General features: G+C 48.9%; 1 protein-coding gene across 4 annotated transcripts in view; it reads right to left on the reverse strand.

Annotated features, from left to right (window-relative positions):
* Positions 1-23,890, reverse strand: part of HIPK2 (homeodomain interacting protein kinase 2) — a 203,351-nt gene that overhangs the window by 54,156 nt on the left and 125,305 nt on the right. For all 4 annotated transcript variants that reach the window (XM_025291633.3, XM_025291630.3, XM_025291635.3 and 1 more), the window contains exons 3-7: positions 12,780-12,903; positions 12,273-12,392; positions 10,093-10,179; positions 7,908-8,092; positions 1,357-1,519 (exon numbers count right to left, since the gene is read on the reverse strand). In XM_025291633.3, the coding sequence (XP_025147418.1) occupies positions 1,357-1,519; positions 7,908-8,092; positions 10,093-10,179; positions 12,273-12,392; positions 12,780-12,903 (679 nt within the window). The remainder of the gene's footprint in view (positions 1-1,356; positions 1,520-7,907; positions 8,093-10,092; positions 10,180-12,272; positions 12,393-12,779; positions 12,904-23,890) is intronic.

Below are 23,890 nucleotides of genomic sequence, written 5' to 3' on the forward strand. Positions count from 1 at the left end.
TACTTTTTGTGTGATACCACCTCTGCTCAAAAGTCTCCGGTTGCTGCCTAATGGGCACTGTGTACGCATCTTAGGCTGGCCCTCCTTCCAATCACAGTTAGGCCCAACTTCCCATCTCAATGTATCTTCTACCCTCCCTGCTCAGGGCACCAGCCAGACAGCCTGCTCACCGTGCTGGGGCTCTGGAGACGGAGAGCAGAATCACAGTGGTTGTTCTGTCCAGGGGTTCACCTGACTGGAGGTGGCTGTCTTAGCCTGAGGACTGAGCTAGGCGCTGGGTGGGAATGTTTATCACAGGGTACTCCAGGCCTTAGAGAAATGAACTCTTTTGGCTGAGGAGAACGGTAAGGACACCAGTGGCCTCCAGGGGGCAGCAGATTCTAGGCGGCGTCTCCTAGAGGGTAGGCAGAAGGGGAGAGGAACAGGCTGGGAAGGAACGCTGGGCCTTAGCAACCAAACGAGCTGGGAATGGCCTGGGGAGCAGGGTCGGTGACTCTTCATGGGAGCAGGGGACCTGTCAAAAGAGTGGATGGCCAGGCAGAGTATTCCCACTGGAACATACATGCTCTTCTGCTATCGAGGGGTGTGGGGGTGTGTGCGTACAAGGTGTGTTGCCACCATTAAAGACTGATTCTAAGACTGAAGACAATCTAGGGACACTTTCTTTGGGGAAACTGGTAGGTAGGAATAAAAGTTAAAGTCTCTTAGATACCAGAGGCTGCCTGAGCGAGGCCTTGGAGACTCTTCATGTAGTACATATTTCCTGGGTGTCATCCGTATTTCCAGCAGTATATTAGGTGCTAGATTCTGCAAATTTTCTGTAAGAGGTTTGAAAGCTGTGGGTCCCCTTTTAGTTCTCACTGCTGGGATTCTGGTGACAAGACCTGGAAAAGGGCGGGTTTTGTCTGTGTTGAAAGGAGATCATGTGGACCCGGCAGTGTGGACAAGAGGAGTGGGGGCCTGAGCTGGATGACCGCTAGCATCCATCCCTTCCAGTTCTAGAATTCTCCATCGGGCAGATATCAGACATGAGAGGATCCCAGCATCTCCTTTACCTTATTCTCACAGCAGGACAGGGAAGCAGTAGGAAGTACCATCTCAGAAATAACTCTCTTAGTGAGTCATTTCTGGGACCTTTCAAGGGGCTAGGAGTCAATACAAAGAATTCCTGAGGATCTCAAAGGAAAATAACGAAGACAAACACCTTCTTGCAGAGTTGAACATGACAGTAGAGGGATTTTGTCTGTTGTATATGATGTTGGAGTTTTGTCTTCTGACTCAGCTTGGTGGGAAAACAGAATCCCTGACCTTTGCTCTGTCAGCCCTGTGTCTGCCTTCCCCTCTGCTCCCACTCACCTGGTTGTGGACAGTGTTCAGCTGGTTGTTGAAGGTCATGGTCAGGTTGGTGGATGTGCTGGGGGCCACGTGCGTGATGAAAGGGGTTTTGCTCTGGTTCACCGTGTCATACATGTTCACCCGACGCTTGCAAATCTCCATGTTCTGGAAACATGATTTGACGCTGTTCATGCACAAGGCAGAGACAAGGTGTCAGGGAGAGAGTAACATGGAATTACAGGGGAGAAAATGGAGAGAGAAAAAGAGAGGAGAGTTAATCTAATAAACGAAAGAACCGAGACACTTCACTTTGGATCTCAGGTTCCTGGATTTCTCAGGCAGTGTCTGCATTTGCAAGAGTTGGTGGTATTTACAGGAATTCCACCCTCCCCTGCCCCCTCCCCCCGCACCTTCTCACTGCCTCCTCCTCATCCTGGGTGGGTAACAGTTCTCCACCAACACAACAGACCTCTTGGCTCTCACTGAATTTCCTCCTGCTGCTGATCTGCTTCCCAATTTCCACAGCTCATTCTTGGCTTTCAAAGTGGTTTCTGGCCCATAAATAAACATGTAAGTTCTCTGATTGGCACTGGTCATCAAGGGATGACCTGCCGCCATCTTCCTTGCCCACGCCCTTTCCAGCTAACCCAGGGCACCAGCGCCATCTAGGGGTCAGCCAAAGAATAGCCAACCCGGTGTCAGGACCCATTGGCACTCTTGCTCCTCCCTGGATTGTGCATGGAATGAGCGAAGGGTTCTCATTGGAAAAGACTCTGATGCTGGGAGGGATTGGGGGCAGGAGGACAAGGGGACGACAGAGGATGAGATGGCTGGATGGCATCAGTGACTCAATGGACGTGAATCTAGGTGAACTCCGGGAGTTGGTGATGGACAGGGAGGCCTGGCGGACTGCAATTCATGGGGTCGCAAAGAGTCGGACACGACTGAGCGACTGAACTGAACTGAACTGAATAGCGGTGAAGCTTACTGACAGCGTGGCGGCTATTCACAAACACTCTTTCACTCAGTCCTACAACAACCACGAGGGGAAGACAGACAACTGTTGCCCCTATTTTGCGAATAAGGATAAAGCAGAGAAGGGATAGGTAATTTGCCAAGATCAAGAGCTGGTTAATGGTAGTCTTCACATAGACACGTGCATTCTCTTTAACTTCCTTCATTCTTCGTTTCTTTTTTTTCTTATTGTTACCCAGTTACATAAAATTCTCTCCCTCTTTTTCTTCTTCCATTGCATTTTTGAATCAAAATAAAACTCTTAATTATGAAATTCAAGTATAAAAGTGTTGCGGACACCAGCATCAAGGACAAAGAAAGCCCTTAGTGGCCTTGACCAGGTGTTTGAAAACCCACCACAGGATTTTCAGTTGTTTGTACATCGTTTCTCATTCACGCCCCCGCCTCCCAGCTGGTGTCGAGGTCAACAATCTGCCTGCCAACGCCGGCGACGTGGGTTTGATCCCTGGGTCGGGAAGATACCCGGGAGTAGGAAATGGAAACCCACTCCAGTATTCTTGCCTGGAACATTCCATGGACAGAGGAGCCTGGTGGACTACAGTCCATGGGGTCTGAAAGAGTCGGACACAACTGAGCACGTGTGCCACGCCAAATCTCATTCACTTCTGGGTCGTCTTCTAATTAAACTCACTTTTTCCTCAAATGCTAATATTTAGGATAGCAAGATCCCATTGAAATTTCCATTTAAAATACTTATTTTAATCATAAGTAGTGTAGTAACAATAAAATTCTACCATTTTAAGAGGACAGCTGCATACTGTACTACGGGTAAGCTAGATTCTGGGCCAAGCAGGTGCTTGCAGGCTATCCCAAAACATCCTCTCCATGAAAGGTTCTCTGAACTGACTTATACGTTCTTTGTGACTTAATCATGACGGACACTGGCCACACAATGCACACGAAGTAAACAATGACTGCCTGATGACCCTAGAGAGAAGGAGAACGGATTCTCCGCTGACCAAGAGCTAAAAACACTAATGCTAGCAATGCCAACACGTTTTGAGCATCGACTCAGTACCAAACCTACTGCTAAGCGCTTTCACATGGAGGCTGAAAGAGTAAAACAATGGATTTTGTGTTCTTCTGGACTGTATTTAACGCACCAATGGTTTTTCGACAATCCAACACAAAGCTTTCAGACTCAGGATTCTGTAACTGAAACGATCTGAGTTTTTAGTTTCAGAGGAAAGTACTTTCACACTGGGTTAATGTTGAGAATGGTTTTTAAGGAATTCGAGCACTAGAATCTTGGCATGGAGAAACGAGTGGAGTCTCTTTCATCTGATAATCTAGATGTTGGGGCAGCCCTGGCCCAGCTGCAGGTTTCTTCTGGCCCCAGACTTCTTCATGGTCTGCCCAGCAAATTCTAGGGTTACTTGGAGATCAGGCCTACTTTGTGCTCAGAGACCCTTCTTTCCTTCCGAGGCCTATTTTCTGAAATCTAAGTTGTCAGTGCTTCCCCTGGTTCCACACCAGGTTCTGAGTTAGGAGCCAGCTGATGCCCGTGGTTTCCGTGCTGGGTCTTCACCTACAGTGAAACACCCTGATTTGCTTCCATGCAGAACTAAAAGACAGACGGCACCCTGAGGGCATTCAGCCAAGCCTCAAACTTTATGCATATGACTGTTCACTGAAGTGCCGGTGGCTTTCCAGGTGGCTCAGTGGTAAAGAATCCACCTGCTGGTGCGGGAGATGCAGTAGATGTGGGTTCAATCCCTGGGTCAGGAAGGTCCCGTGCAGAAGGAAGTGGCAGCCCACTCCAGTATTCTTGCTTGGGAAACTTCTTAGACAGAGGAGCCTGGTGGGTGGCAGTCTATTGAGTCACAAAACAGTTGGACACAGCTGGGCATGCACGAATGTCTCACTGACAGTGCACACGGCTACCAGGAACCCTCTAACGAGCACCCCTCCATCTCCTATCCACAGCTGTTTCTCAGCCATCCCACTTCACTCCTGATGACACGAAGACTGATCTTATGGGGGCCTATGCAGTAAATCACCAAGTCTGCCTTTATTCTGTGGTTCAGACTGACACCCCTTGACTTACCCCTCCCATACCCAGAAACAGGACAAATCCCGTAATGAGAGCTTGCAAGGGATGGGTCCCAGTTCCTTCTCTGTTCTTGAGTCTGGTTGTTGCAAGCATGCTTCTAAAGTAGAGGCACTATCTGGTTGTTGCAATACAATCTGACTTGCTCAACAGCAGCTAGTAAGGAACAGACCGAAAAGAGAGGAAGCACCACTGGTGATGGGTTCCACACCCTCATTTCTCGTATGCTGCTGAGGGTCAAATCCAGCCTTGAGACTTGACCTGATCTGATTCTGGCTGTGGCGGGGCCCATGGTGACCCGTGGCTGTCTCGGCTGCAGGCTCTTTCCATGTATCCCTCTCTCTCCTGATGCTACCTGAAATCTGCTGCTCTCTTGAGCACCCTGCTTCTCCCGGCAGACACCCAGGGACAGGGCTGTTTATTCTTTCATGCCCCAAGTGCCTCAGAGGTTGATGTGCTCGCTCTCCTGACTCTCTTTATAGGCTGAACCGTGCCCCTCAGATTCACATGTTATAGTTCTAACCCCCCAGTACTTAAGAATGGGACTGAATTTGGAGATAGGATCTTTAAAGGTGAAATGAGGTCATAAGGGCGGGCCCTGATCCAATTCCTTAGAAGGAGGAGGAAATCAGGACACAGACAGCGTAAGAGGAAGACCACAGGAAGATTCAGGCAGAAGCCGAGGAGAGAGGCCACAGAAAAAGCCAACTCTGCCGGACACCTAGACCGTGGGCTTCTAGAATAAGAAAATGAGTGTCTGCTGTTCATGACACTCAACCACGTGGTGGTGCTTTGTGATGGCACCTCCTCAAACTAATCCTCCCTTCTCTTCTCTCCCCCTCAGGCACCGAGGCCGGGCCACTTGCTCAGTCCTGCCCACCTGGGAGACTTCGAAAAGTGAAAAAGTGGAAGTGTTAGTTGCTCAGTTGTGTTCGACTCTTTGTGACCCCATGGACTGTAGCCCGCCAGGCTTCTCTGTCCACAGAATTGTCCAGGCAAGAATACTGGGAGTGGGTTGCCATTCCCTTCTCCAGGGGATCTTCCTGACCCAGGGATCAAACCTGAGTTGCCTGCATTGCAGGCAGATTCTTCACTGTCTGAGCCACCAGGGAAGGCCTTCAGAGGTCACCCTGATTCCTGGTCAGACTCCCTGGCTCCTTAGTTCCTTCTCATCTCCAGGGACCTGTTGTCAATTCCAGCCACCCCATTCCTTGGACCGTCAAGCCTGAAACTGTGCCATTTCCACAACCACAAATTCAAGCATCCCACCTCCTGGGCACACTTTCCACCCATCTGGCCAGTTCAACTATTACTATACTAAGCGTTCTCTGAGCTGATCAGACCACTCAGTCTCTTTGGACCCCTCCCAGCTTCACTTCCTTTCTCTTTTAGCTAAGCCTCGCATAGCCATGACTTTGGATTACAGTCTCTTCACTGCCAACCTCATAAATCTGTGTCAATCTTTTTCTCTTAGCAGCGCAGCCAAACTCCAACCTGGAAGGACTCTGTTGATTGTATGCCTTCACCTGGGGAGTTCATTTACACCCCGGGCTTTTCAAATCCAACCCCCACATTCAGAGATTCTGCTCTGTTTCTCTGTTCAATTGTCTCTGCTACCTTCCGCTACCTAGGCTTTCCTACCCTCCTTTAACCACCAATACCCTGTTTTCAACAAGGAGAGACAGAAGCTGGTGGAAGAAGCCCCTCAACTCTCCTCCACTGCACCAGGCACTTGCAACAGCCATGCGCTGTCCTCTGCCCACCCTCTGTGATGTTGCCTATTCCTCCACCTGCCCTCCGAATCCTGGTCCTTCCCACTACCTCGAGAAACATGTTCTGAGCATCTTTTATCTTTAATCTCTTACTTACTACCAGGCACTTCCAAACAGTCTCTTAAGATGCCCAAGTCTCTTCCATATGAAAAGAAACCCCCTCCTTGGGCCTTCCTGAGTCACCCCTCTATTTCTTCCCTCCCCTTTCACAGCCTTCCTTCCTGAAAGGATACCATCTATTTCTTCACCTCTCACTCAATCTTTCCACCTTCTAAACTGGTTTCTGCTTCTACCATCCACGGAAACAGCTCTCCATAAGTTACCAGCAACCTCCAAGTTGCCAGATCTGATGGGCATTTTTTTCCAAGCTTATTTGACTTGATCGAGTGACAGCAGACCGATCTTTGTTTAACACAACTCCAATCAGCCATTCCCCGGCCATCAATCCTTTAATGACTTCCCATTACTCTTAGGAGAAAGAGCGAAATCCATAACACGGAAGCCCTGCCACTGGCTTATCCTGAGGCCTCATCTCTCCCTGTCCCCGGGTGCTTGATCTTGCCCGTGCTGGGGTCTCCACCTGGCAAGGCCCCTTCCACTCTCGCTGGCCTTTCCACCAAGCAGCTCCCTCTCCTTTGGGCGGTCACATCCATGGGTCATCCCTGCCCTGCCTCCAGCAAGGTCCTCGTGTTACATGCTCTGCTCGCCCTTCGTATCCCCTGAGAACAGCCTGGTTATTTGGGATCTTTGGTTTAGTGCCTTCCTCTCTCCTATAGGGGCTTCCCTGGTGGCTCAGCTGGTAAAAAATCCACGGGCAATGCGGCAGACCCCAGTTTGATTCCTGGGTTGGGAAGATCCCCTGGAGAAGGGATAGGCTACCCACTCCAGTATGCTTGGGCTTCCCTAGTGGCTCAGCTGGTAAAGAATCCACCTGCAATGCGGGAGACCTGGGTTTGATCCCTGGGTTAGGAAGGTCCCCTGGAGAAGGCAATGGGTACCCACTCTAGTATTCTGGCCTGGAGAGTTCCATGGACTGTAATAGTCCATGGAGTCACAGAGTCAGACACGACTAAGCAACTTTCACTTTCTCTCCTATAGACTCTAAACTCCAGTGGGCAGGGTGCCCATCTGCTCTGCTCCCCACTGCCTCCAGCTCCCGGCCCAGCCCAGTGAATGAATGAATGAATGAACAAACCAATAGTCCATGCATGACCTCTGGCTTGCACATGGCTCTGCATCACAGATGTTGCCATTCTGAGCACCTCCCTTCATGCAGACACCCCAGGTCTGGTCCACCCGGCCTCATGCCCTCTCATGCCCCACTGTTCCCTCTTTTTGGTGTTAAGAAAACTTCAGCCCAGGATCCCAGTGTGGCTGCCGACTATTTTTATAAATACTGCTTTAGTGGAACACAGCCTCCCTTGTCGGTTTCTGTAATGTCTACAGCTGCTTTCAACTCTAATGGCAGAGCTGAGTTGTTGTGACAGAGACCACACAGCTACAAAGCTTGAATTTTTTGGGGGGGCCTCGAGGCATGTGGGATCTTGGTTCCCCGACCAGGGATCAAACCTGCGCTCCTTGCATTGAAAGGAGCTCAGAGTCTTGAACACTGGACCCACCAGGGAAGTCCCTACAAAGCCTGAAACATGCACTACCTGGGGCTTTAAAAAAAAGTCTGCCGACCCCTGGGATAAAGCATCCACCAGGACACCTACTGTGTGCTGTGGGGAAAGTCGAGTAAGTGCGTCATGGTGACGAAGGGGTGGTTCAGGGTCTCGATTGGAGTGATTCTCTTATCGGCGTCTATGGTCAGCATCTTCTTCAGCAGGTCGATGAACTCCCGCCGGTCCGCCTTCTCCACCAACATGTCACTCCCTTCCAAATCTGTGGTCATGTTCACCTGCAAGCAAGTGGGGGCAAGTTACCAAGATTCCGCTGGGCCTCCCTCGCCCCATCCCTCTTATTCTGTGCTCTGCAGCTCCATCCTAATCTCTTGGGTCACCTCTTCCCAACCCCCAGAATGCTGTGTCTGCCCCGTGGGGGGCACTGCCACGGGTCATCACTGCCTGCAGGTCATGGCTGTTCTCTCTGCAGGAGAGGCTGGGGAGGCTGCTCAGGGAAGAGAGAGGCCCCTGTGGGCACCTGCACACATATGAGTGTGCGGGCGCAGCCGGCTCTGCCTTCATCAGTTAGGTGGAAATGCACCTTGCATCACACCTCACTGAGAAGAACCGTAAGATGAAAAGAATTCTGGAGACTGAGCTTATGACAATGTGAATGTACTGAATGGTATACTCAGAGTTGTACCATTTTAGGCTACACATATTTTCCCATGGTTAAAAAACAATAATTACAACCAAGCGGTAAAAATAAGATGCAAAAAAGGTTTATCTCTTTAACCTTCCAAGAGAGGTACTGGGGCCTGCTTCCTATACCTACAGTGGGTCAGTCTTCTTGCAGCTCCTGAGCCAGGGTCTGAGTTATTTGAATCCCTGGGTTCACTGGGACCACCTCTGGCAAAGGCAGGCAGGATATCTGAACACAAGATTTTTCTTCCAAGAGCAAGTCTATACGGTGTGTGCGTGTGCTCAGTCGTTTAGTCGTGTTCGACTCTTTGTGACCCTGTGGACTGTAGCCCACCAGGCTCCTCTGTCCGTGGGATTTCCCAGCAAGAATACTGGAGCAGGTTTCCATTTCCTTCTCCAGGGGCTCTTCCTGACCCAGGAATTGAACTCGTGTCTCCTACATCAGCAGGCAGATTCTTTACCACTGTACTGCCTGGGAAACCTATACTAGGATGACCTTTAAAAGCCTTGTTTTGCGGTGCTTTCTTTTCCGACCCCCTCCCAAGACATGTACTGGAAAGCAATTTCAGTTTTCTCAGAAAATCAAAGCTTCTAATCAACTGACAAGTATACTTTATTTGGAGTTATGAGTTTTGGTTACGCTTATCTTCAGTAAGAAGTGTGTTAAGTGTTCATTGGTCTGGAGCTGTGTTTCTCATTGCTTTGAAGAAAAACTCACTTTGGGTTGCCCTGATTTTAGACTAGGTTTTATTCTAAAAATAGCTGATGTTCTAGAATTCTCTCCAGACACAAAGGTGACCTGAGAGAGACTGACTGCATTGGGTTTAGTGCTCACAGAAGATGGATGTCCTGGTCCCTGGTACCTGGGAATGGGACCTAATTTGGAAACAGAGTCTCAGCAGATGTACCCAAGTTAAAGTCACAATGAAGTAGGGTGGGCCATGCAGCCAACGACTGGTGTCTTTGTAAGAGAAAGAAGGGAGATTTTGGACCCAGAGAAAAGAGGGAACACAAAGAACACAGAGAAAAGAAGGCCACATGAAGGAGACAGAGACTGGGGGATGCAGATACAAGTCAAGGGAAACCGAGGGTTACTGGGGGCCATCAGAAACTAGAACAGCCTGGGCCAGTTTCTTCCTAGAGCTGGTCTAGAGGGGACATGGCCTGCTGGCACTGTGATCTCAAACTTCCGGCCTCCAGCACTGCAAGAGAATAAACGCTGTTGTCTTAAGTCACCAGTTTATGGCCCCTTGATAAGGTGGCACTAGAGAACTCCTCATGGTACTCAAATGAACGAATGGGCTTGAATTCTTCTCCTGAAGACATCAGTAAGATTGGCCTGTGCTATTTTACAATTGAGAGCCAGTAAACTGGAGCTATTTTTAAAGACCTGGTGTAAGGTCTTAAAAATGTTCCACAAACCCAATGGTATACTTCCCAAGGCTGACATATCATTGTTTAAGGTCAAAGTCAGCCACCACATTGGAGTCAGGTGGATTTCTACCCTCCATCCTCTGTTAATTACTCCTGCAGAAGTGTTGTTGTGCATGGCCCTGAAAGGGCTAACATTGTATAACTCACCCACAGAGCTTACCTGGGCCATGTCATCTAAACAGTTGAAAATGTACTTCCTTGCTTCTTTTGACTTAATCCCCGTCTCTGCTTCATGGTCATCTGGTGTCTGGTCAAGAAAGGCAACGGGCCATTGGTAATATGAATTATTTCCTAGTCACTGTGACTCAAACCTGCCAACCTCTGCTTCTCCCCCTGAGGATCTTTTCCCACCTTTCAGAGAGGTGATAGGTTTCTTAAAGCGACCTGCCCAGGAATTCCTTCCTCTCCTCCTGCTCCACACTTAGGTCACCCCTCCTGCTTCCTCCCTTCCCATGAACACTGTTGGGGGGCCAGCTCTGAGTCGGGTCTGGGGGGATCCCCAGAAGGCAGTATATGCCACAACCCTGAGACCCACGTTCTCCCCTAAGTTTAAGGGATGCAGTTAGGTTTCATATGTGGAAAAGCAGAAGCCTTTTGTCCACACATTTTAAAATTTTAATTTATCAAACTCATATACATAGAGCTCTCCCTGTGTGTCAGACACTATTTTTTAAAATTATTTATCTATTTAACTGTGTCTTTATTTTTGGCTGTATTGGGTCCTCGCTGCATGAGGACTTTCTCCAACTGTGGCCACAGGGGGTTTCTCATTGTGGTGGCTTTTCTTATTGTGGAGCATGAGCTACAGGGCACGTGGACTTCAGTAGTTGGGAGGCACAGGCTTAGTTGCCCCTCTGCATGTGCATCCTTCTTGGAACAGGGATCGAACCCGAGTCCCTAGCATTGGCAGGCGGATTCTCAGCCATTGGACTGTAAGAGAAGTCCCCAGGTACTGTTCCAAAGCACGTGAACTCATGTAATGCCCTTCACAACCAACTTAGGGAGGCCGATTACCAGCCCATCTTCCAGAGGGACAAACGGGGGCAGAGAGCCTGAGGAGCTTGCCAAGGTCACGTGACTGCTGGCTCTGGAGTCTGTTCGACAGTCCCCTCTGCCTGGGTCCAGGGGACACACATCTGGTTCCTAAACTGGCCTCAGTCTAGGAAGCCACTGTTTCCAATGACTATGGGGTTTTGGACTCATTCATGGATCACAGGTAATTGATCCTCCAAGACTCACTCAAGGACAGCACACCTGGAGCTGCTAAGATCCAGGCTTCGATGAGGGAACAGCTGGCCAAGAAGGCCTGAGTCTCCTAACTAAGACACAGAAATGAACCCCGGCCCTGGCCAGCCTCAGCCTCCTCCTGCAAGGACTCTTTTTAACTGGACCTGACCTTGAGCCGCTCACCCTCAACAGCTGCCAAACGCCAGCCTCCCATCAGGAGCCTCAGAGGCCTGCTCAGCTGCCAGATCTCTTTTCTAAATCTTTTGCCATCACTGACCACGCATTATCTCTAAATGTATTACAGTTTGGCTGTGGTTTCTGTTAAAAAAAATACCCACCCACACTCTTGCAAAAAAAAGGAAACACCTAAAATGAACACAAAACACACTTAAGACGTATATTATTTTCTCCTCCCCAGGAAAAAAAAAAAAACATTAATTTTAATTACTAGGCACAGATCAAAGTGAAAGCAAAATATGTTTCCGTTAAAGTCAAACTGCCGGAGTTTACTGTGTGCAGCGAGGCGCTACACCACCTGCCAGCGGGGCTAGCAGACCCCTCCCGGAGCCTTCGGATACTGTGTTGCTGCCTGCAAGGCTCTCTGCATCCTTCAGGGCCTGGCTCAAATGCTCCTCCTCGACCCTCTGCCATAGCAGGAATCAAGGCTCCCTCCTCCAGGCACCCACATTCTGTTCCTGCCTGAAACAGGGTGCAGGTCACGGGGAGGGGGCAGGGCTTGTCACACAGGTTCAGTCTCCCTCTGCACTGGGAGCTCCTTAAGGGCCGGGGGCCGTTCACTTCTTTCATTTCTCTATCCAGCAGCCAACCAGGCAGGTCGTCCAGGTTTACTGGATGACATTGAGGGAGTTTAGCAATCAGAGCTTGAGGTGCAAAGGCAGTAGTAGGTCAAGCAAAGCGGTGCTTTCTGAACATTCAAAAATCCATCCACCATGTATCAACCACAGTCGTGACCCCGCCGTGGCCGAATCAGAGTCAGAGCCAGGACCCACGTGCCTCGGTTAAAGGCTCCCTGTGAATGGGGGAACTTTTCACGGGGACCTTCTTCCCCGAAAGCTGGGTGTTGGTGAGGAATGAGGCGGGTGCTCTTCCTACCTTCAGCCTCCACAGAGGATACGGCGAGTCTGTGTCCCGGTTGAAAAACCTAGTTGTCTTTGTCCCTGCGCTTAATAAATATTCTGCTGGCAAACCCTGTGTTTGTGAAATATACCGGATCTGCAAGGAAAGATGGGAATGAGGTCAGGGCTTTTCCTGTCACCATACACGTGGTATATTAACGGCTCTAGCGTCTCGGAGAAAAATGACAATTTTATAGGGAGAGAAAGAAGTAATCAAAGGAAAAGGGAAAAGGAAGAAGAACAAAGAAAGAAAAGCCAGGCGATCTTCAGTTGTAAATTTGGATACTGGTACTTGAAGAGATAACACAGGTAAGATGCTTCAATAAAGGTCGTGGCTAAATTTAAAAAAAAAAAGTGATTGAAGGGAAGCTAGGTTTGGGAGACAGTATCACACCTCAGAGCCCCACCCCATGTCAGGTTATGGATGGGGTGCCCATCCAAAGGAAGAGAGCTGGCTGAGAACACCTGTGCTGTCTGGACCCACCTGATCGTACTCTGAAGCTCCTGGATACAGCGGCCAGCCCAGGAACAGCTCTGCGATGACGCAGCCCAAAGACCACATATCAATTGCCTCACAAAATGGTAAACCCAGGATGATCTCAGGGGCCCTGAAAAGGAAGAATGGGGAAAAAAAAAAAGTCATTAGCAATTTGGAAAAGCAGGAAGCTATTTCTGTATGAATTCTACAAAAAAAAAAAAATCCAGTCTTTCAAACCCAAGCTACCGTTACTGACTCCCTCAAGGTCCTGTTGTTCTTGAGCTGGGTTGCAACGATCCCTGCATCCTTTGGCTTGGTCCTCCCATCAGTAGGGAGCCTGGCTGGATGACTGGCTGAGATGCACGGTCGGTCTGAGGTTGTAGAGCAGACCCAGAGGGGACCACAGCTACTGCTTCATTACCATCACGCTCCAGCCAGACGAGCTAATCAGTGCCTTTCAGATGCTCAAAATTATCTTTTGTAGCTGAAAATCCAGGAAACCAACCTTAAGAGAATGCCCAGGTTTTAAAAATTTTTTTTGCTGAGTGGCATGCAGGATCTTAGTTCCCTGACCAGGGATCAAACCTGTGCCCTGAACATTCAGTGGAAGCTCTGAGTCTTAACCACTGGGTCACCAGGGAAGTCCCAAGGATGCCCAGTTTTTACAAAGGAATTCTGAAGTACAGGTATGCTATTTTCAGTCGTATATAAAACAAGTTGCCTCCACTCCGAATGGGATTAAATCCAGTATCTGTTTATGCCAACAATCTCTTTTTAGGGGTTTGTATCACACTTTTCCAAGGAAACACTAGTTTTTTGGTTTTTGTTTTTTTCATTACCTTCTAAAGAATTCTCTATTATGACAATTATAGTACCTGGTTCAGGTGTTAATCAGAATTCCATTATAAACCCTTTCCTAACTTTAGAAACTATATTCCTTCACATGATAAACCTGGTTACCTGCTGGAACTTCTAAAGGAAATCACCTAAACTCAAAGAGAAAATTTCACATGTACTTGGTAATCAAAACCAAAGACCACAGAGTAGCTCCGCTTTTCTAGGAATTGGTCATGATCGCTAAGGGTACATTTTGGAGAAAACCACGTTCAGAGCATGAGATATGAACTCAGTTTATGATTTTTTTTTTTTTTTAAACGTGGCTCAAGGCATTCTGCTGATGCATGGGCCCAACTTCTGTTTTCTCTATCAATGGTCCCCTTGATGAAGTGATCCAGGAAGATGCAACTCCACCTTTTTAGCAGCCTGGAGAGGGAGCCCGGGAGCTGGGAGACTTTTCTCTATCCGGGTTATCTTTGCCCAGCAAGCAGGAGAGGAGGGAGGGAGGGGATGCCAGGAGCACCTCCACTTGTTGGAGCTTCGAGCTGAATTTTCCCTGCACAAAGCATCTCCCTGCCTGCTCCTTTAAATTGGCTCTCATTGCTGGGTTTTTTTTTCTCTACATAATGGTTCTGAAAAAACAAATACGAACCAAAAGGTCTTGCTATCAAGTCTTTTGATTTTTCAGCTGTAAAAAGGAGTCTCTTCCCTTCCTTGGAGCTGGAGAGGCAGCACTACTGTTGATGCTTCTAGAGCGCCAAGACTGGTCTGGGCGGCAAGGCCAAGGTTGGGTCTCCGTGGGCTTGGAAGGAGGGGATTGCTGCGGAGGGCCGGGGAGCGAGCTGTTACTTAAGGGGTCTTCCCTGTCCCCGTCCTCTTGGTGCTGGGTGTCTTCAGCTCCAGTGTTGTGCCTGGCACTTCGCTCTGTCTTTAGTCTTTGTCTCCTCCCAGCCTAGCTGCTGACGGTTCATGTGGACGTGGGCGATGGCTCTTGCCCTCCGGGACAGATGCCCTGGGGAGGCATCAGCGCTGGACTGTCCTGGGTCATGGGACCTTCGACCTGGCCTAGGTCACTGTGTCCAGTGGTGCCCCCACACACCAGGGCTTCCAGAGCCACAGATCATTAGGTGGAACTGATGAGACTACCGCAGGTTGCTTCCAGCAATGCCATCTCTTCCGTGGTGGTTTCGATTTATTTAAAAAAAACCAACACATCTTTTCGAAAAGAAGGGAGTATCTCAAAAGAACATGATAGTGAAAACAACATGCTCTTGTTACACATGTGGCAGAACCTGCTTTGCTTTCTGCCCTCTCTGAGAGTCAGACGTGTCTACCTGCATCCTCTCACGTGGAGACTCGGGCCTCTCCTTGGGGAGGTCCCTGCTCTGGTCTTGAGAAGCCCCTCCTGTGGCAGCTGCTGCTGGCTCAGAATCAGGCATCTCAGCACCTCTGTCTCCCGTTCTTGTGACCTGTCCCTCTGCCCGTTGTAGCCTGGACACTCGGGTCTTAGGAACAGGCTGCTCTGGTTCTGTGTGGCCATCTCTGGACTTGACCATGAGGCTGTCATTCCTATCAGGTTAATTAACTGGCCCTCATGCCCCAGTACTCTTGCCTGGAGAATTGCAAGGACAGAGGAGCCTGGTGGGCTACAGTCCATGGGATCGCAATGAGTGGGACACGACTGTGTGACTAACTTTCACTTTCACTTTTTCATGCCCTTAAGCAGACTGCTGGGAACCCCTGGAAACCCATTTCCCAGATTCTGTTCCCTGATCTGCCCAGCAGAATCCAACAGGTAAGACTGTCATGCAAAGGGCATGCCAGTGATGTTCTTGGGCGAGAAACAGCAGACTCATGTTACAGGTATGGGATCTGTGAAAATCATTTAGTTGGGGACTTCCCTGGTGGTCCAGTGGTTAAGACGCCGAGGTCCTTATACAGGGGGCTCAGGTTCGATCCCTGGTTGAGGAAGTAATATCCCACATGCTGCAACTAAGAGTTCTCATGCCTCAACTAAGACCCAGCACAACCAGATAAACAGTAAGTAAATATTAAAAAAAATTGTTTAGCCCATCAGAAAATGGAATGACAGTGATTCCTGGCGTTGCGATATGTATGGCAGAGGATTTCTTTTGCTGTGATCCTAGTGAGCAAATGCGTGGGCATCAGGCAAGGCAGCTGGGAGACAAAAGAAACAGAAGGTGCAGCCCTGTCCCCCACGGGTTGCTGGGGAGGCGACACCAAAGCACAGGTGACAACTGAAGTCAAGCACAAAAACATACACAGCACACACACAAACAGACCTAATCCAAGCACACACTCTCGCTCCAGTGTCTCCCGTCTAAAAACAATAAAACAGAACGCAAGAACAAAACATGCCAAAACCAAACCTCTCCTAATCCCTTCAGCTCCCTGCAGCTGTTGCCCTAGTTCTCTGTTCTCCTTCCAAAGCCAAATCTCTGAAGAGTCATCTCCGGCAGCTTCCAATGCTCTGTCTCTCGCATCTTCCCTCCCTCCTCTCGCTGGACTTGCCCCTCTGCTCCACTCAAGCGTGGAGCTCGCCGAGGCCAGCAGGGACCACGTCGCGCCCACTGGTCAGTTTCTCAGCTCTGGAGCCTGAGAGTCATGTATCTTCCACACAGTTGATCGTTCCATCCAGTCTTGAAACAGGCAATCTTGGTTCGCACGACACTATGTGCTCCTGCATTTGTTCTGCTCTGTTGCTCACGGCTTGTCATCCTCTGTCCAAGTGCTGCCTGTGGCAAAGCCCCAGGACCCCTTCTCTTCTCTCATTTCACTGTTTTTCTAGGTAGTTCTTATGGGGTTGAACTGTGTCCCAAAGTCATGCTGAAGTACTAATCTTTGGTAGCTCAACGTGTGCCCTTCTTTGGGAATGGGGTGACTACAGATGTTATCGGTTACGATGACGTCATCCTGGAGCGGGGTGTATCCTTCATCCAGTATGACCAGTGTCCTCGGAAGAAGGGGGCGATTTGGACACAGACACAGAGGGAAGATGGCCATGTGAGGATGGGGGCGGAGACTGGAGTGATGCTGTCGCAAGCCAAGGAGCCAGCAGAAGCTAGAAGAGGCAAGAAGGCCCCTCCCTGCAGGGTTCAGAGGGAGCATGGCCCTGCCGACACCTTGATTTTGGACGTCTAGCTTCCAGAACTGAGAGAGAACAAGGCTCCGTTATTCCGAGTCATGTATTTTGTGGTACTCGTCTCTGCACGCTGGGAAACTGCAACGGTCATTGTGTCCACTCTTAGTGGTTTAAATCCCATTTTGTGTATTTCCAAAAGTCTGTCTCCATCTTGGACTTTCCTCGGCTCCAGCTTTAAGTTTCTGATGGCCTGACATCTCCGTTGGAATATCTCTCAATCACCTCAACTTGTCTTTAAAAGGGAACTCTGCTCCTCTGCACCCTCCCACCCCAAATAATTCCTCCCTCCGTCCTCTGTTTCACTAAATGGAATTCCTGTCGCACCCCCACCCCCCACAGCGCCCCATTACTCATGGTGGAAACCTGGGATTGATCGCTGGTTCCTCTCTCTCCCTCCACATCCTTGCCATGCAATAACGGCAGCTCCGAAGCAGCTCAACTGGCCCCAGATCCTCCGCTTCTGCTGCCACCGCCCTGGCCCTGACCATCTCACCTGGGCCTTCCCATCTTTCCATCCATCACTGCTTCCTCCAGTCCACTCTCTACCAGCTCAACAGGTCACAGGCCCTCCGCTCGAAGTCCTTCCCAGGCTCCCTGCCACCCTGAGAAGGAAATCTCAGTCCCTCCCCCGGCTGGGCCCTGCCCCGCCCGGCATTGTCACCCAGTCCACTCTCCCAGCTCAGTGAGCCCCAGCCTAACCAGTTTCCTGAGCCTTCCCACGGAGCTGTAGCTTCAGCGTCAAATGCTTTCTCCGCTGGTTCTCAGGTGGCGGCTTCCTTCTCACTCATCCTTCAAACCTCCGCTTAATTGTCACTGCCGCCAACAGGCGTCCCTCGACACCAGTCAGTCTCCATCTCTGGTGCCGTAAATGTCACTTTACAGCACTTTCCCAATAACCTCCTCACCGTCTGTCTCCTCTGCTCTGTCCAAGAGGGCAGCACAGGGTCTGGCATTTAGGAGCCAATCAGTAAGGATTTGTAGATTGAATAAACCTTTACTAAATATAAGAAAAGTGCTAAAATACGTGATTCAGATGGAAAGTTCTAAGGCTTGCAAACAAAGGAGGGTGGAAGGGGCGAATCTTCATGAGGGAATGAAAACCCAGACGCGAGCCTTTCACCCAGGGAAGAGCAGGCTTCCGTGCATGTGAACGGGCAGGGCTGATAAGGCCCATCTCTTCCCTCTTCCTTTAGAAGCCGTCATCCACTCCGCTCCACACTGTGGGCTTGCTGGAGCCCTCTGTGGTCCAGCCCTCTCTTGTAAACCCCCACTCGTCTCCTGCCTTTGGTTTCAACCATTTCCAATTTACTCTGAAACTCTCCTCCATTCAAAGGCTGTGTCCTCTTGTCTGCACACATGACACGTTGGTCACATTTCTGAGACAGCCTGTCTTCCCCCGCCCCTTCCTCACTCAAACACACCTTGCTCTCGGTGCTGGTGGGCTGTGTGGTGAACATACAGACATGAACCACCAGATCGGTCCAATAAATATTAACTGACCACCTGAAGGACTGATGCTGAAGCTGAAGCTCCAATCCTCTGACAACCTGATGCGAAGAACTGACTCATTGGAAAAGATCCTGATGCTGGGAAAGACTGAAGACAGGAGAAGGGGACAACAGAGGATGAGATGGTTGGATGGTATCAGCGACTCAATGGACATGAATTTGAGCAAACTCTGGGAGATGGAGAAGGACAGGGAAGCCTGGTGTGCTGCAGTCCATGGAGTTACAAAGAGTCAGACACGACCGAGCAACTGAACAACAACAACTGTTGTATATATATGTCTGGGTGTTCGCCCTCTACTATCCCAAGGGCAGGGCCTGTGTTTCTATGTTTTGAGCCACAGTCTGGTACACAGAAGATGCTTCATAAAAATCTGCTCAACACGAACCCTCAGGTCAGGAAGGTACTTCTTTGGCCTCTCAGTAATCCCTGGGGAACTGAAGACCCCTCTGCTATGATCGGGCAGATGCCTGGTCCCTGCTCCAATGGTCTGTAAGGCTCCAAACTCCTCAATGTTCAAAGTCAAGTCTAAAATTGGTTTCTTTTTGTTCAGTGCACCTGAAGCATATTCGATGGTTGCTAAGGTGTATTTATTCTTCAGTGAAGAAACCATTATTAGCAGGGGTTATTCTAAGACAGAGTTTAGCACCCCTTATTTAGTTACTTAGCAGAATAACTCAACTGCCATTTTCCTAAGCATCTTCTATGTGCCAGGCACTGTGCTGGGTGCTGACGATCAGAAACCAGACCCTGCGGTTCCTCCAGGAGTTCATGTCTAGTCAGAGGCAACAATGAGCCTACGGCCAACATACAACCTGTGCCCAGCACACGCAGGCGAGGCAAAGCCTGGGGGGCTTCTCGGGAGAGGTAGGTGAGGTGGCCTCTAGGCACAGGGTGGGGTGAGTACATGTCCATCCCTGGCCTCTGGCTGCACCTCTGGCATCTAGCGCAGATGCCTGGAGCACCTCTGGAGAAGGAATAAACCTTTCTGTTTCAACCCCCCACCCTCAGCAGGCACCAATTTTCCCTGAAGCTGGTGCCATCTCCTTGGCAACACTGCCTATGACAAGAGGCAGACTACTTGGCCTTTCTATTTCAAAGTTTACATGCTTTAAAAAAAAAAAAAAGAAAAAAAAATCACATCCTGGTTTCTTGCATGGGCACTGTTTCTGGTCTTGGTTTGGGTCCCTAGTGGGTAGGACCGCCAGCTTGGGACATGGCCTTTCCCCTCTGGGCTCAGTACCGCCCAGGCTTTGTCAGGGACTCAGCCTTCACTTACCAGCCCATGGAATCCTCTTACAGAGGCTCCTCACTGCTATTTTGGGACATCAGAAATACTTGAAACACACAGGAAGTGTCAGACAAAATTTGCACCTAAGAAAGAGAGATTGTTCCTTTCCAACATTTCCACAGCAAGACATGGAAAATTCTATCTTTCTACAGAAAGAGAACGGACAACTGTCATTTTCAACACACCAGAGATTGAGCTTTGATATTTCAGTCTAGTTGCTCTCCTGACAGTACATGTAGCTGGTGAGGCATTCCCAGATCACGTGCAGAATGTTGTGACCCTATGGGGGAATGACCTCCAACAGAGGCGTGGACACCACCTGAGTTGAGTGGAAACACTCAGGACCCCAAGTTCACAGTGCCGTCAGGTTGTGGCTGTATACCGATTTCCTGACGTTGGTAGGAGGATAAAATGAAATAGCATCATAGGAGCACCTAGCACAGGGCCTGGCCCAGAGAAAGCAGTCAACAGATAGTACATCACTTATGTATTATGTACAATGTGTCTAAGGCCATGTGATGGCAATTAGATAAAGAGCATCCCCTTTCCTCATTTAAAAAAGTTTTATTAATGTTATTTATTTTATGGTTGCACTTGGTCTTCATTGCTGCACACGCTTCTCTAGTTGCAGCGGGCAGGGGCTACTCTCTAGCTGCGGTGTGGGGGCTTTTTATTGCAGTGGCTTCCCCTGCTGCAGAGCACAGGCTCCAGACACATGGGCTTCAACCGCTGTGGCTCGCGGGCTCTAGAGCATGGGCTCAGGAGTTGCGGCACGAGGGCTCAGTTGCCCCATGGCATGTGGACTCCTCCCAGAGCAGGGATCAAACACATGTGCTCTGCATTGGCAGGCAGATTCTTAACCAATTGACCACCAGGGAAGTCCCCCTTTCTTCATCTTAAAGGTCCATTTTCTTCCTTATAAATTGAAACATTAGGAAAACTATTTAAATATATTAAAACATAACCATTAAAGTTTTTTCATTTATCTTTACGAAAAAGGTACAAAGATTAATATAACCAACAACGAAGTCCCTGTCATTTAGCTTTAGAAAGAAAACTGCCCATCCACAACCCCCTTTAACCTTAAAGAAATTAAAGGGATGCTCTTTAACTTCTTCCTACTGGAGAGCATGACCTTAACCCTGCATCACCTTTCACAGTACAAGCCCTTCCTCACCCAACCTCCCCGGCCAAGTTCATGTCTCCATCACCCACACTAATAACACAAGTGCAAGGTTCATGGTCACTCCCAATTTGGGCAATAAATCTGCAACACTAATCAGAGAGCACAGGAAGGACTGTGCATTTCTGGAAAAATGTTACTCAATTTCTCCGGGTTTTTATATCACCATCTATAAAATGTGATTATTAATCTTGCTTTTTTCCTTGTCTCTGCAGCAGCTTATGAAGATAAATTACATTTGGTAGAATTATAAAGCAGTTTGAACTCTCTGGAAGCAAGACACTCTGTTAGTCCATGGTATTTTATAATCACTGATATTATAAGGTGTACTTGAATTGAACTGCAGTGAAAAAGCCTGTTCCCACAAATATATGTAGATTGAAAATAACCTCAGTATGGCTGGGGCAGAAGCAATCAAAATGTAAAATTGTGTTTCAGATGGGTTGTTAAATCTTATGTTTCCGCCGCAAAAATAAGGAGACTTGGAAAGGCTGACACCTGCTCAGAGGCACTATTTGAGTTGGTGACCTGGACTGGGAGGCAAAGGATTACATCAAGGCAACACAGGACCCTAGGAGGGGCAGAAATCTGAGGACTCGGAGGAGGCTATTTTAGGGACCCCAAAGCCCAAAGGATTTTCACAAAAGACAATCTGAAAGGTGAATGCTAGAGAGTGCCTCGGGGCAGTATTTCTAGAAGATGGGTTCGTACCATGTCAGGGGGACCCAGAAAGGTCCAAGTGGAGATAGCAACTGAGGTCTGGCTAATCCAAGGTCAACCTGGGGTTCGATTTTGAAGAAGATACAGCTTCCTTGGCAAACTGGAGATAGTAAAGAAGCAGCTCTGTCTTTGAGGTGCTTGACAAATGGGTGAAAGACAAAGTGACTCAGAGACAGAGCTTCAGGAACAAATCACAGGGTGAGGTTGACCAGGAGCCTGCTCATTGTGTGAGCCTGCCCTGAGCCAAGGTGATAAGGAGACTGGTCTAACCAAACACTGTGCATCCTAAGAGCTCCACACACCTTCCACAGAAGAGATTTTCTTCTGTAAGAAAATCTGCTGTACGACGAGGAGGACGCTGTCCTCTGACAGTGACAAGGCTCTGACTCCAGAAGGGAAGCCAGCAAACATACCCAACTGGTGCCTGTGGTGGTCCCAGCTTGATGTTACATATGCAACGGAATTGTTTCAGAGGGGTTCTAGAAGTTCTTTCTCGGGGCCACTGCTGACAGCCATAAAACTCTGTGTGTGCTATGCGGATTCAAGATCCTCACTGGTGACGCTGCTATAATTGAGCACTTCCAGTTCTCACGAACAGAAATGCTCAAGACATCAGAACAAAGCATCACATCCACCTGGAAAGTTGATTATATATAATCAGGGTTTGACTGCGCTGGTGACGTCATTCTCACGCCATACTTGGACAGTCTCCCGAAGGAAGTGCGTTTCCTTGTCAACCAACCATTTCAGGACAATGTTAGAATCAGAGCGGAAGTTTTTTTGGATTTGTATTGGCAATGAACATTTTGACTCTGAGGAAGACTTACCCGGTGTACACTAAATATATGCACGTGTGCACACACCCACACACATACACACACACACACACACACATCTCCACCCTCCCATTCCCCACCCCTGTGCTGACCCTTGGTTCCCAGCTCTGCTTCAACTCTGCAAAGTTCAGCACTAAAATCTAACCTTCTTGCTTATCTACCAGAAGAAAAGGTTGGATCTGGAACTCAATAACTATAATCTCCAAAGGCTTCTAACAATATTGGTATAATTAGGAAACCGGTTCCCAGATATCTAGAGGATATACTGACGTTAGCCTCTAATTTTTTTAAATCGCTTTAAGAAATGGTCCTGGGAAGAATGACTTAGACCTCATAATGGGTCATTTCGAAAACATGGACCCTGTCCTGGAATTCCTTATCCTCTTGACATGTACCACGTACTGTTTCTACTCAGCCCACCCCACACCCGGTGGTCCTGTATCTCCCAGGTCTCTGGGGCTTGTTATCATGAAGTCAGGGGATGCTGGAGAAAGCCTGCTCTTGCCGTCCAAAACCCCATGGGACTATAACATAACCAGACTTCATGCTCATACTTTTGGCAAAAGTACATGCTCAATAAATGTCTGTGGAAGCACCTGTTGGCCAGGGAAACGGAATCTCAGATTTCGGCACATCTACATCCGGTCCCATCACTTCATGGCAAATAGATGGGGAAACAATGGAAACAATGACAGACTATTTTCTTGGGCTCCAAAATCACTGCAGATGGTGACTGCAGCCATGAAATTAAAAGATGCTTGCTCCTTGCAAGAAGAGCTATGACAAGCCTAGACAGCATATTAAAAAGCAGAGACAGTACTTTGCTGACAAAGGTCTGTCTAGTCAAAGCTATGGTTTTTCCAGTAGTCATATATGGATGTGAGTTGGACCATGAAGAAGGCTGAGCACCAAAGAATGGATGCTTTTGAACTGTGGTGTTGGAGAAGACTCTTGAGGGTCCCTTGGACGGCAAGGAGATCAAAACCAGTCAATCGTAAAGGAAATCAGTCCTTAATATTCATTGAAAGGACTGATGCTGAAGCTCCAGTACTTTGGCCACCTGATGCAAAGAACTGACTCACTGGAAAAGACCCTGATGCTGGGAAAGATTGAGAAGGGGGTGACATAGGATGAGATGGTTGGATGGCATCACTGAGTCAATGGGAGTTTGAGGAAACTCTGGGAGTTGGTGATGGACAGGGAAGCCTGGCATGCTGCATCCATGGAGTGGCAGAGTCAGACACGACTGAATGACTGAACTGAACTACACCTAGAGATTCTTTTTACACACGTACGGCTCCAGGTTCTTTTATAAAGTTAAAAAAGTCTTTGATTGATTGTGAATAACAACACATGTAAAAAGATGTGCATAGAGCAAAAACATAATGGCGCCGTGACTTATCAGAAAGCATCGCCCGGCGTCACTCGCAGCTGGGTGGAGAGACTCGGTGGGCGTCACCAAGCCCCTCCCGTACACTGTCCCCTCTCTGCATGCGGTGGTGATACGTGGCCTGTACAGGAGTGTGTGCATCTTGTAGTGTGGCCCCCATGCCTCCAGGAATCAGGTCCTTAACAGGAGGA

This window comes from Bubalus bubalis, chromosome 8 (assembly GCF_019923935.1).
Source record: "Bubalus bubalis isolate 160015118507 breed Murrah chromosome 8, NDDB_SH_1, whole genome shotgun sequence".
NCBI classification, from domain to species: domain Eukaryota; kingdom Metazoa; phylum Chordata; class Mammalia; order Artiodactyla; family Bovidae; genus Bubalus; species Bubalus bubalis.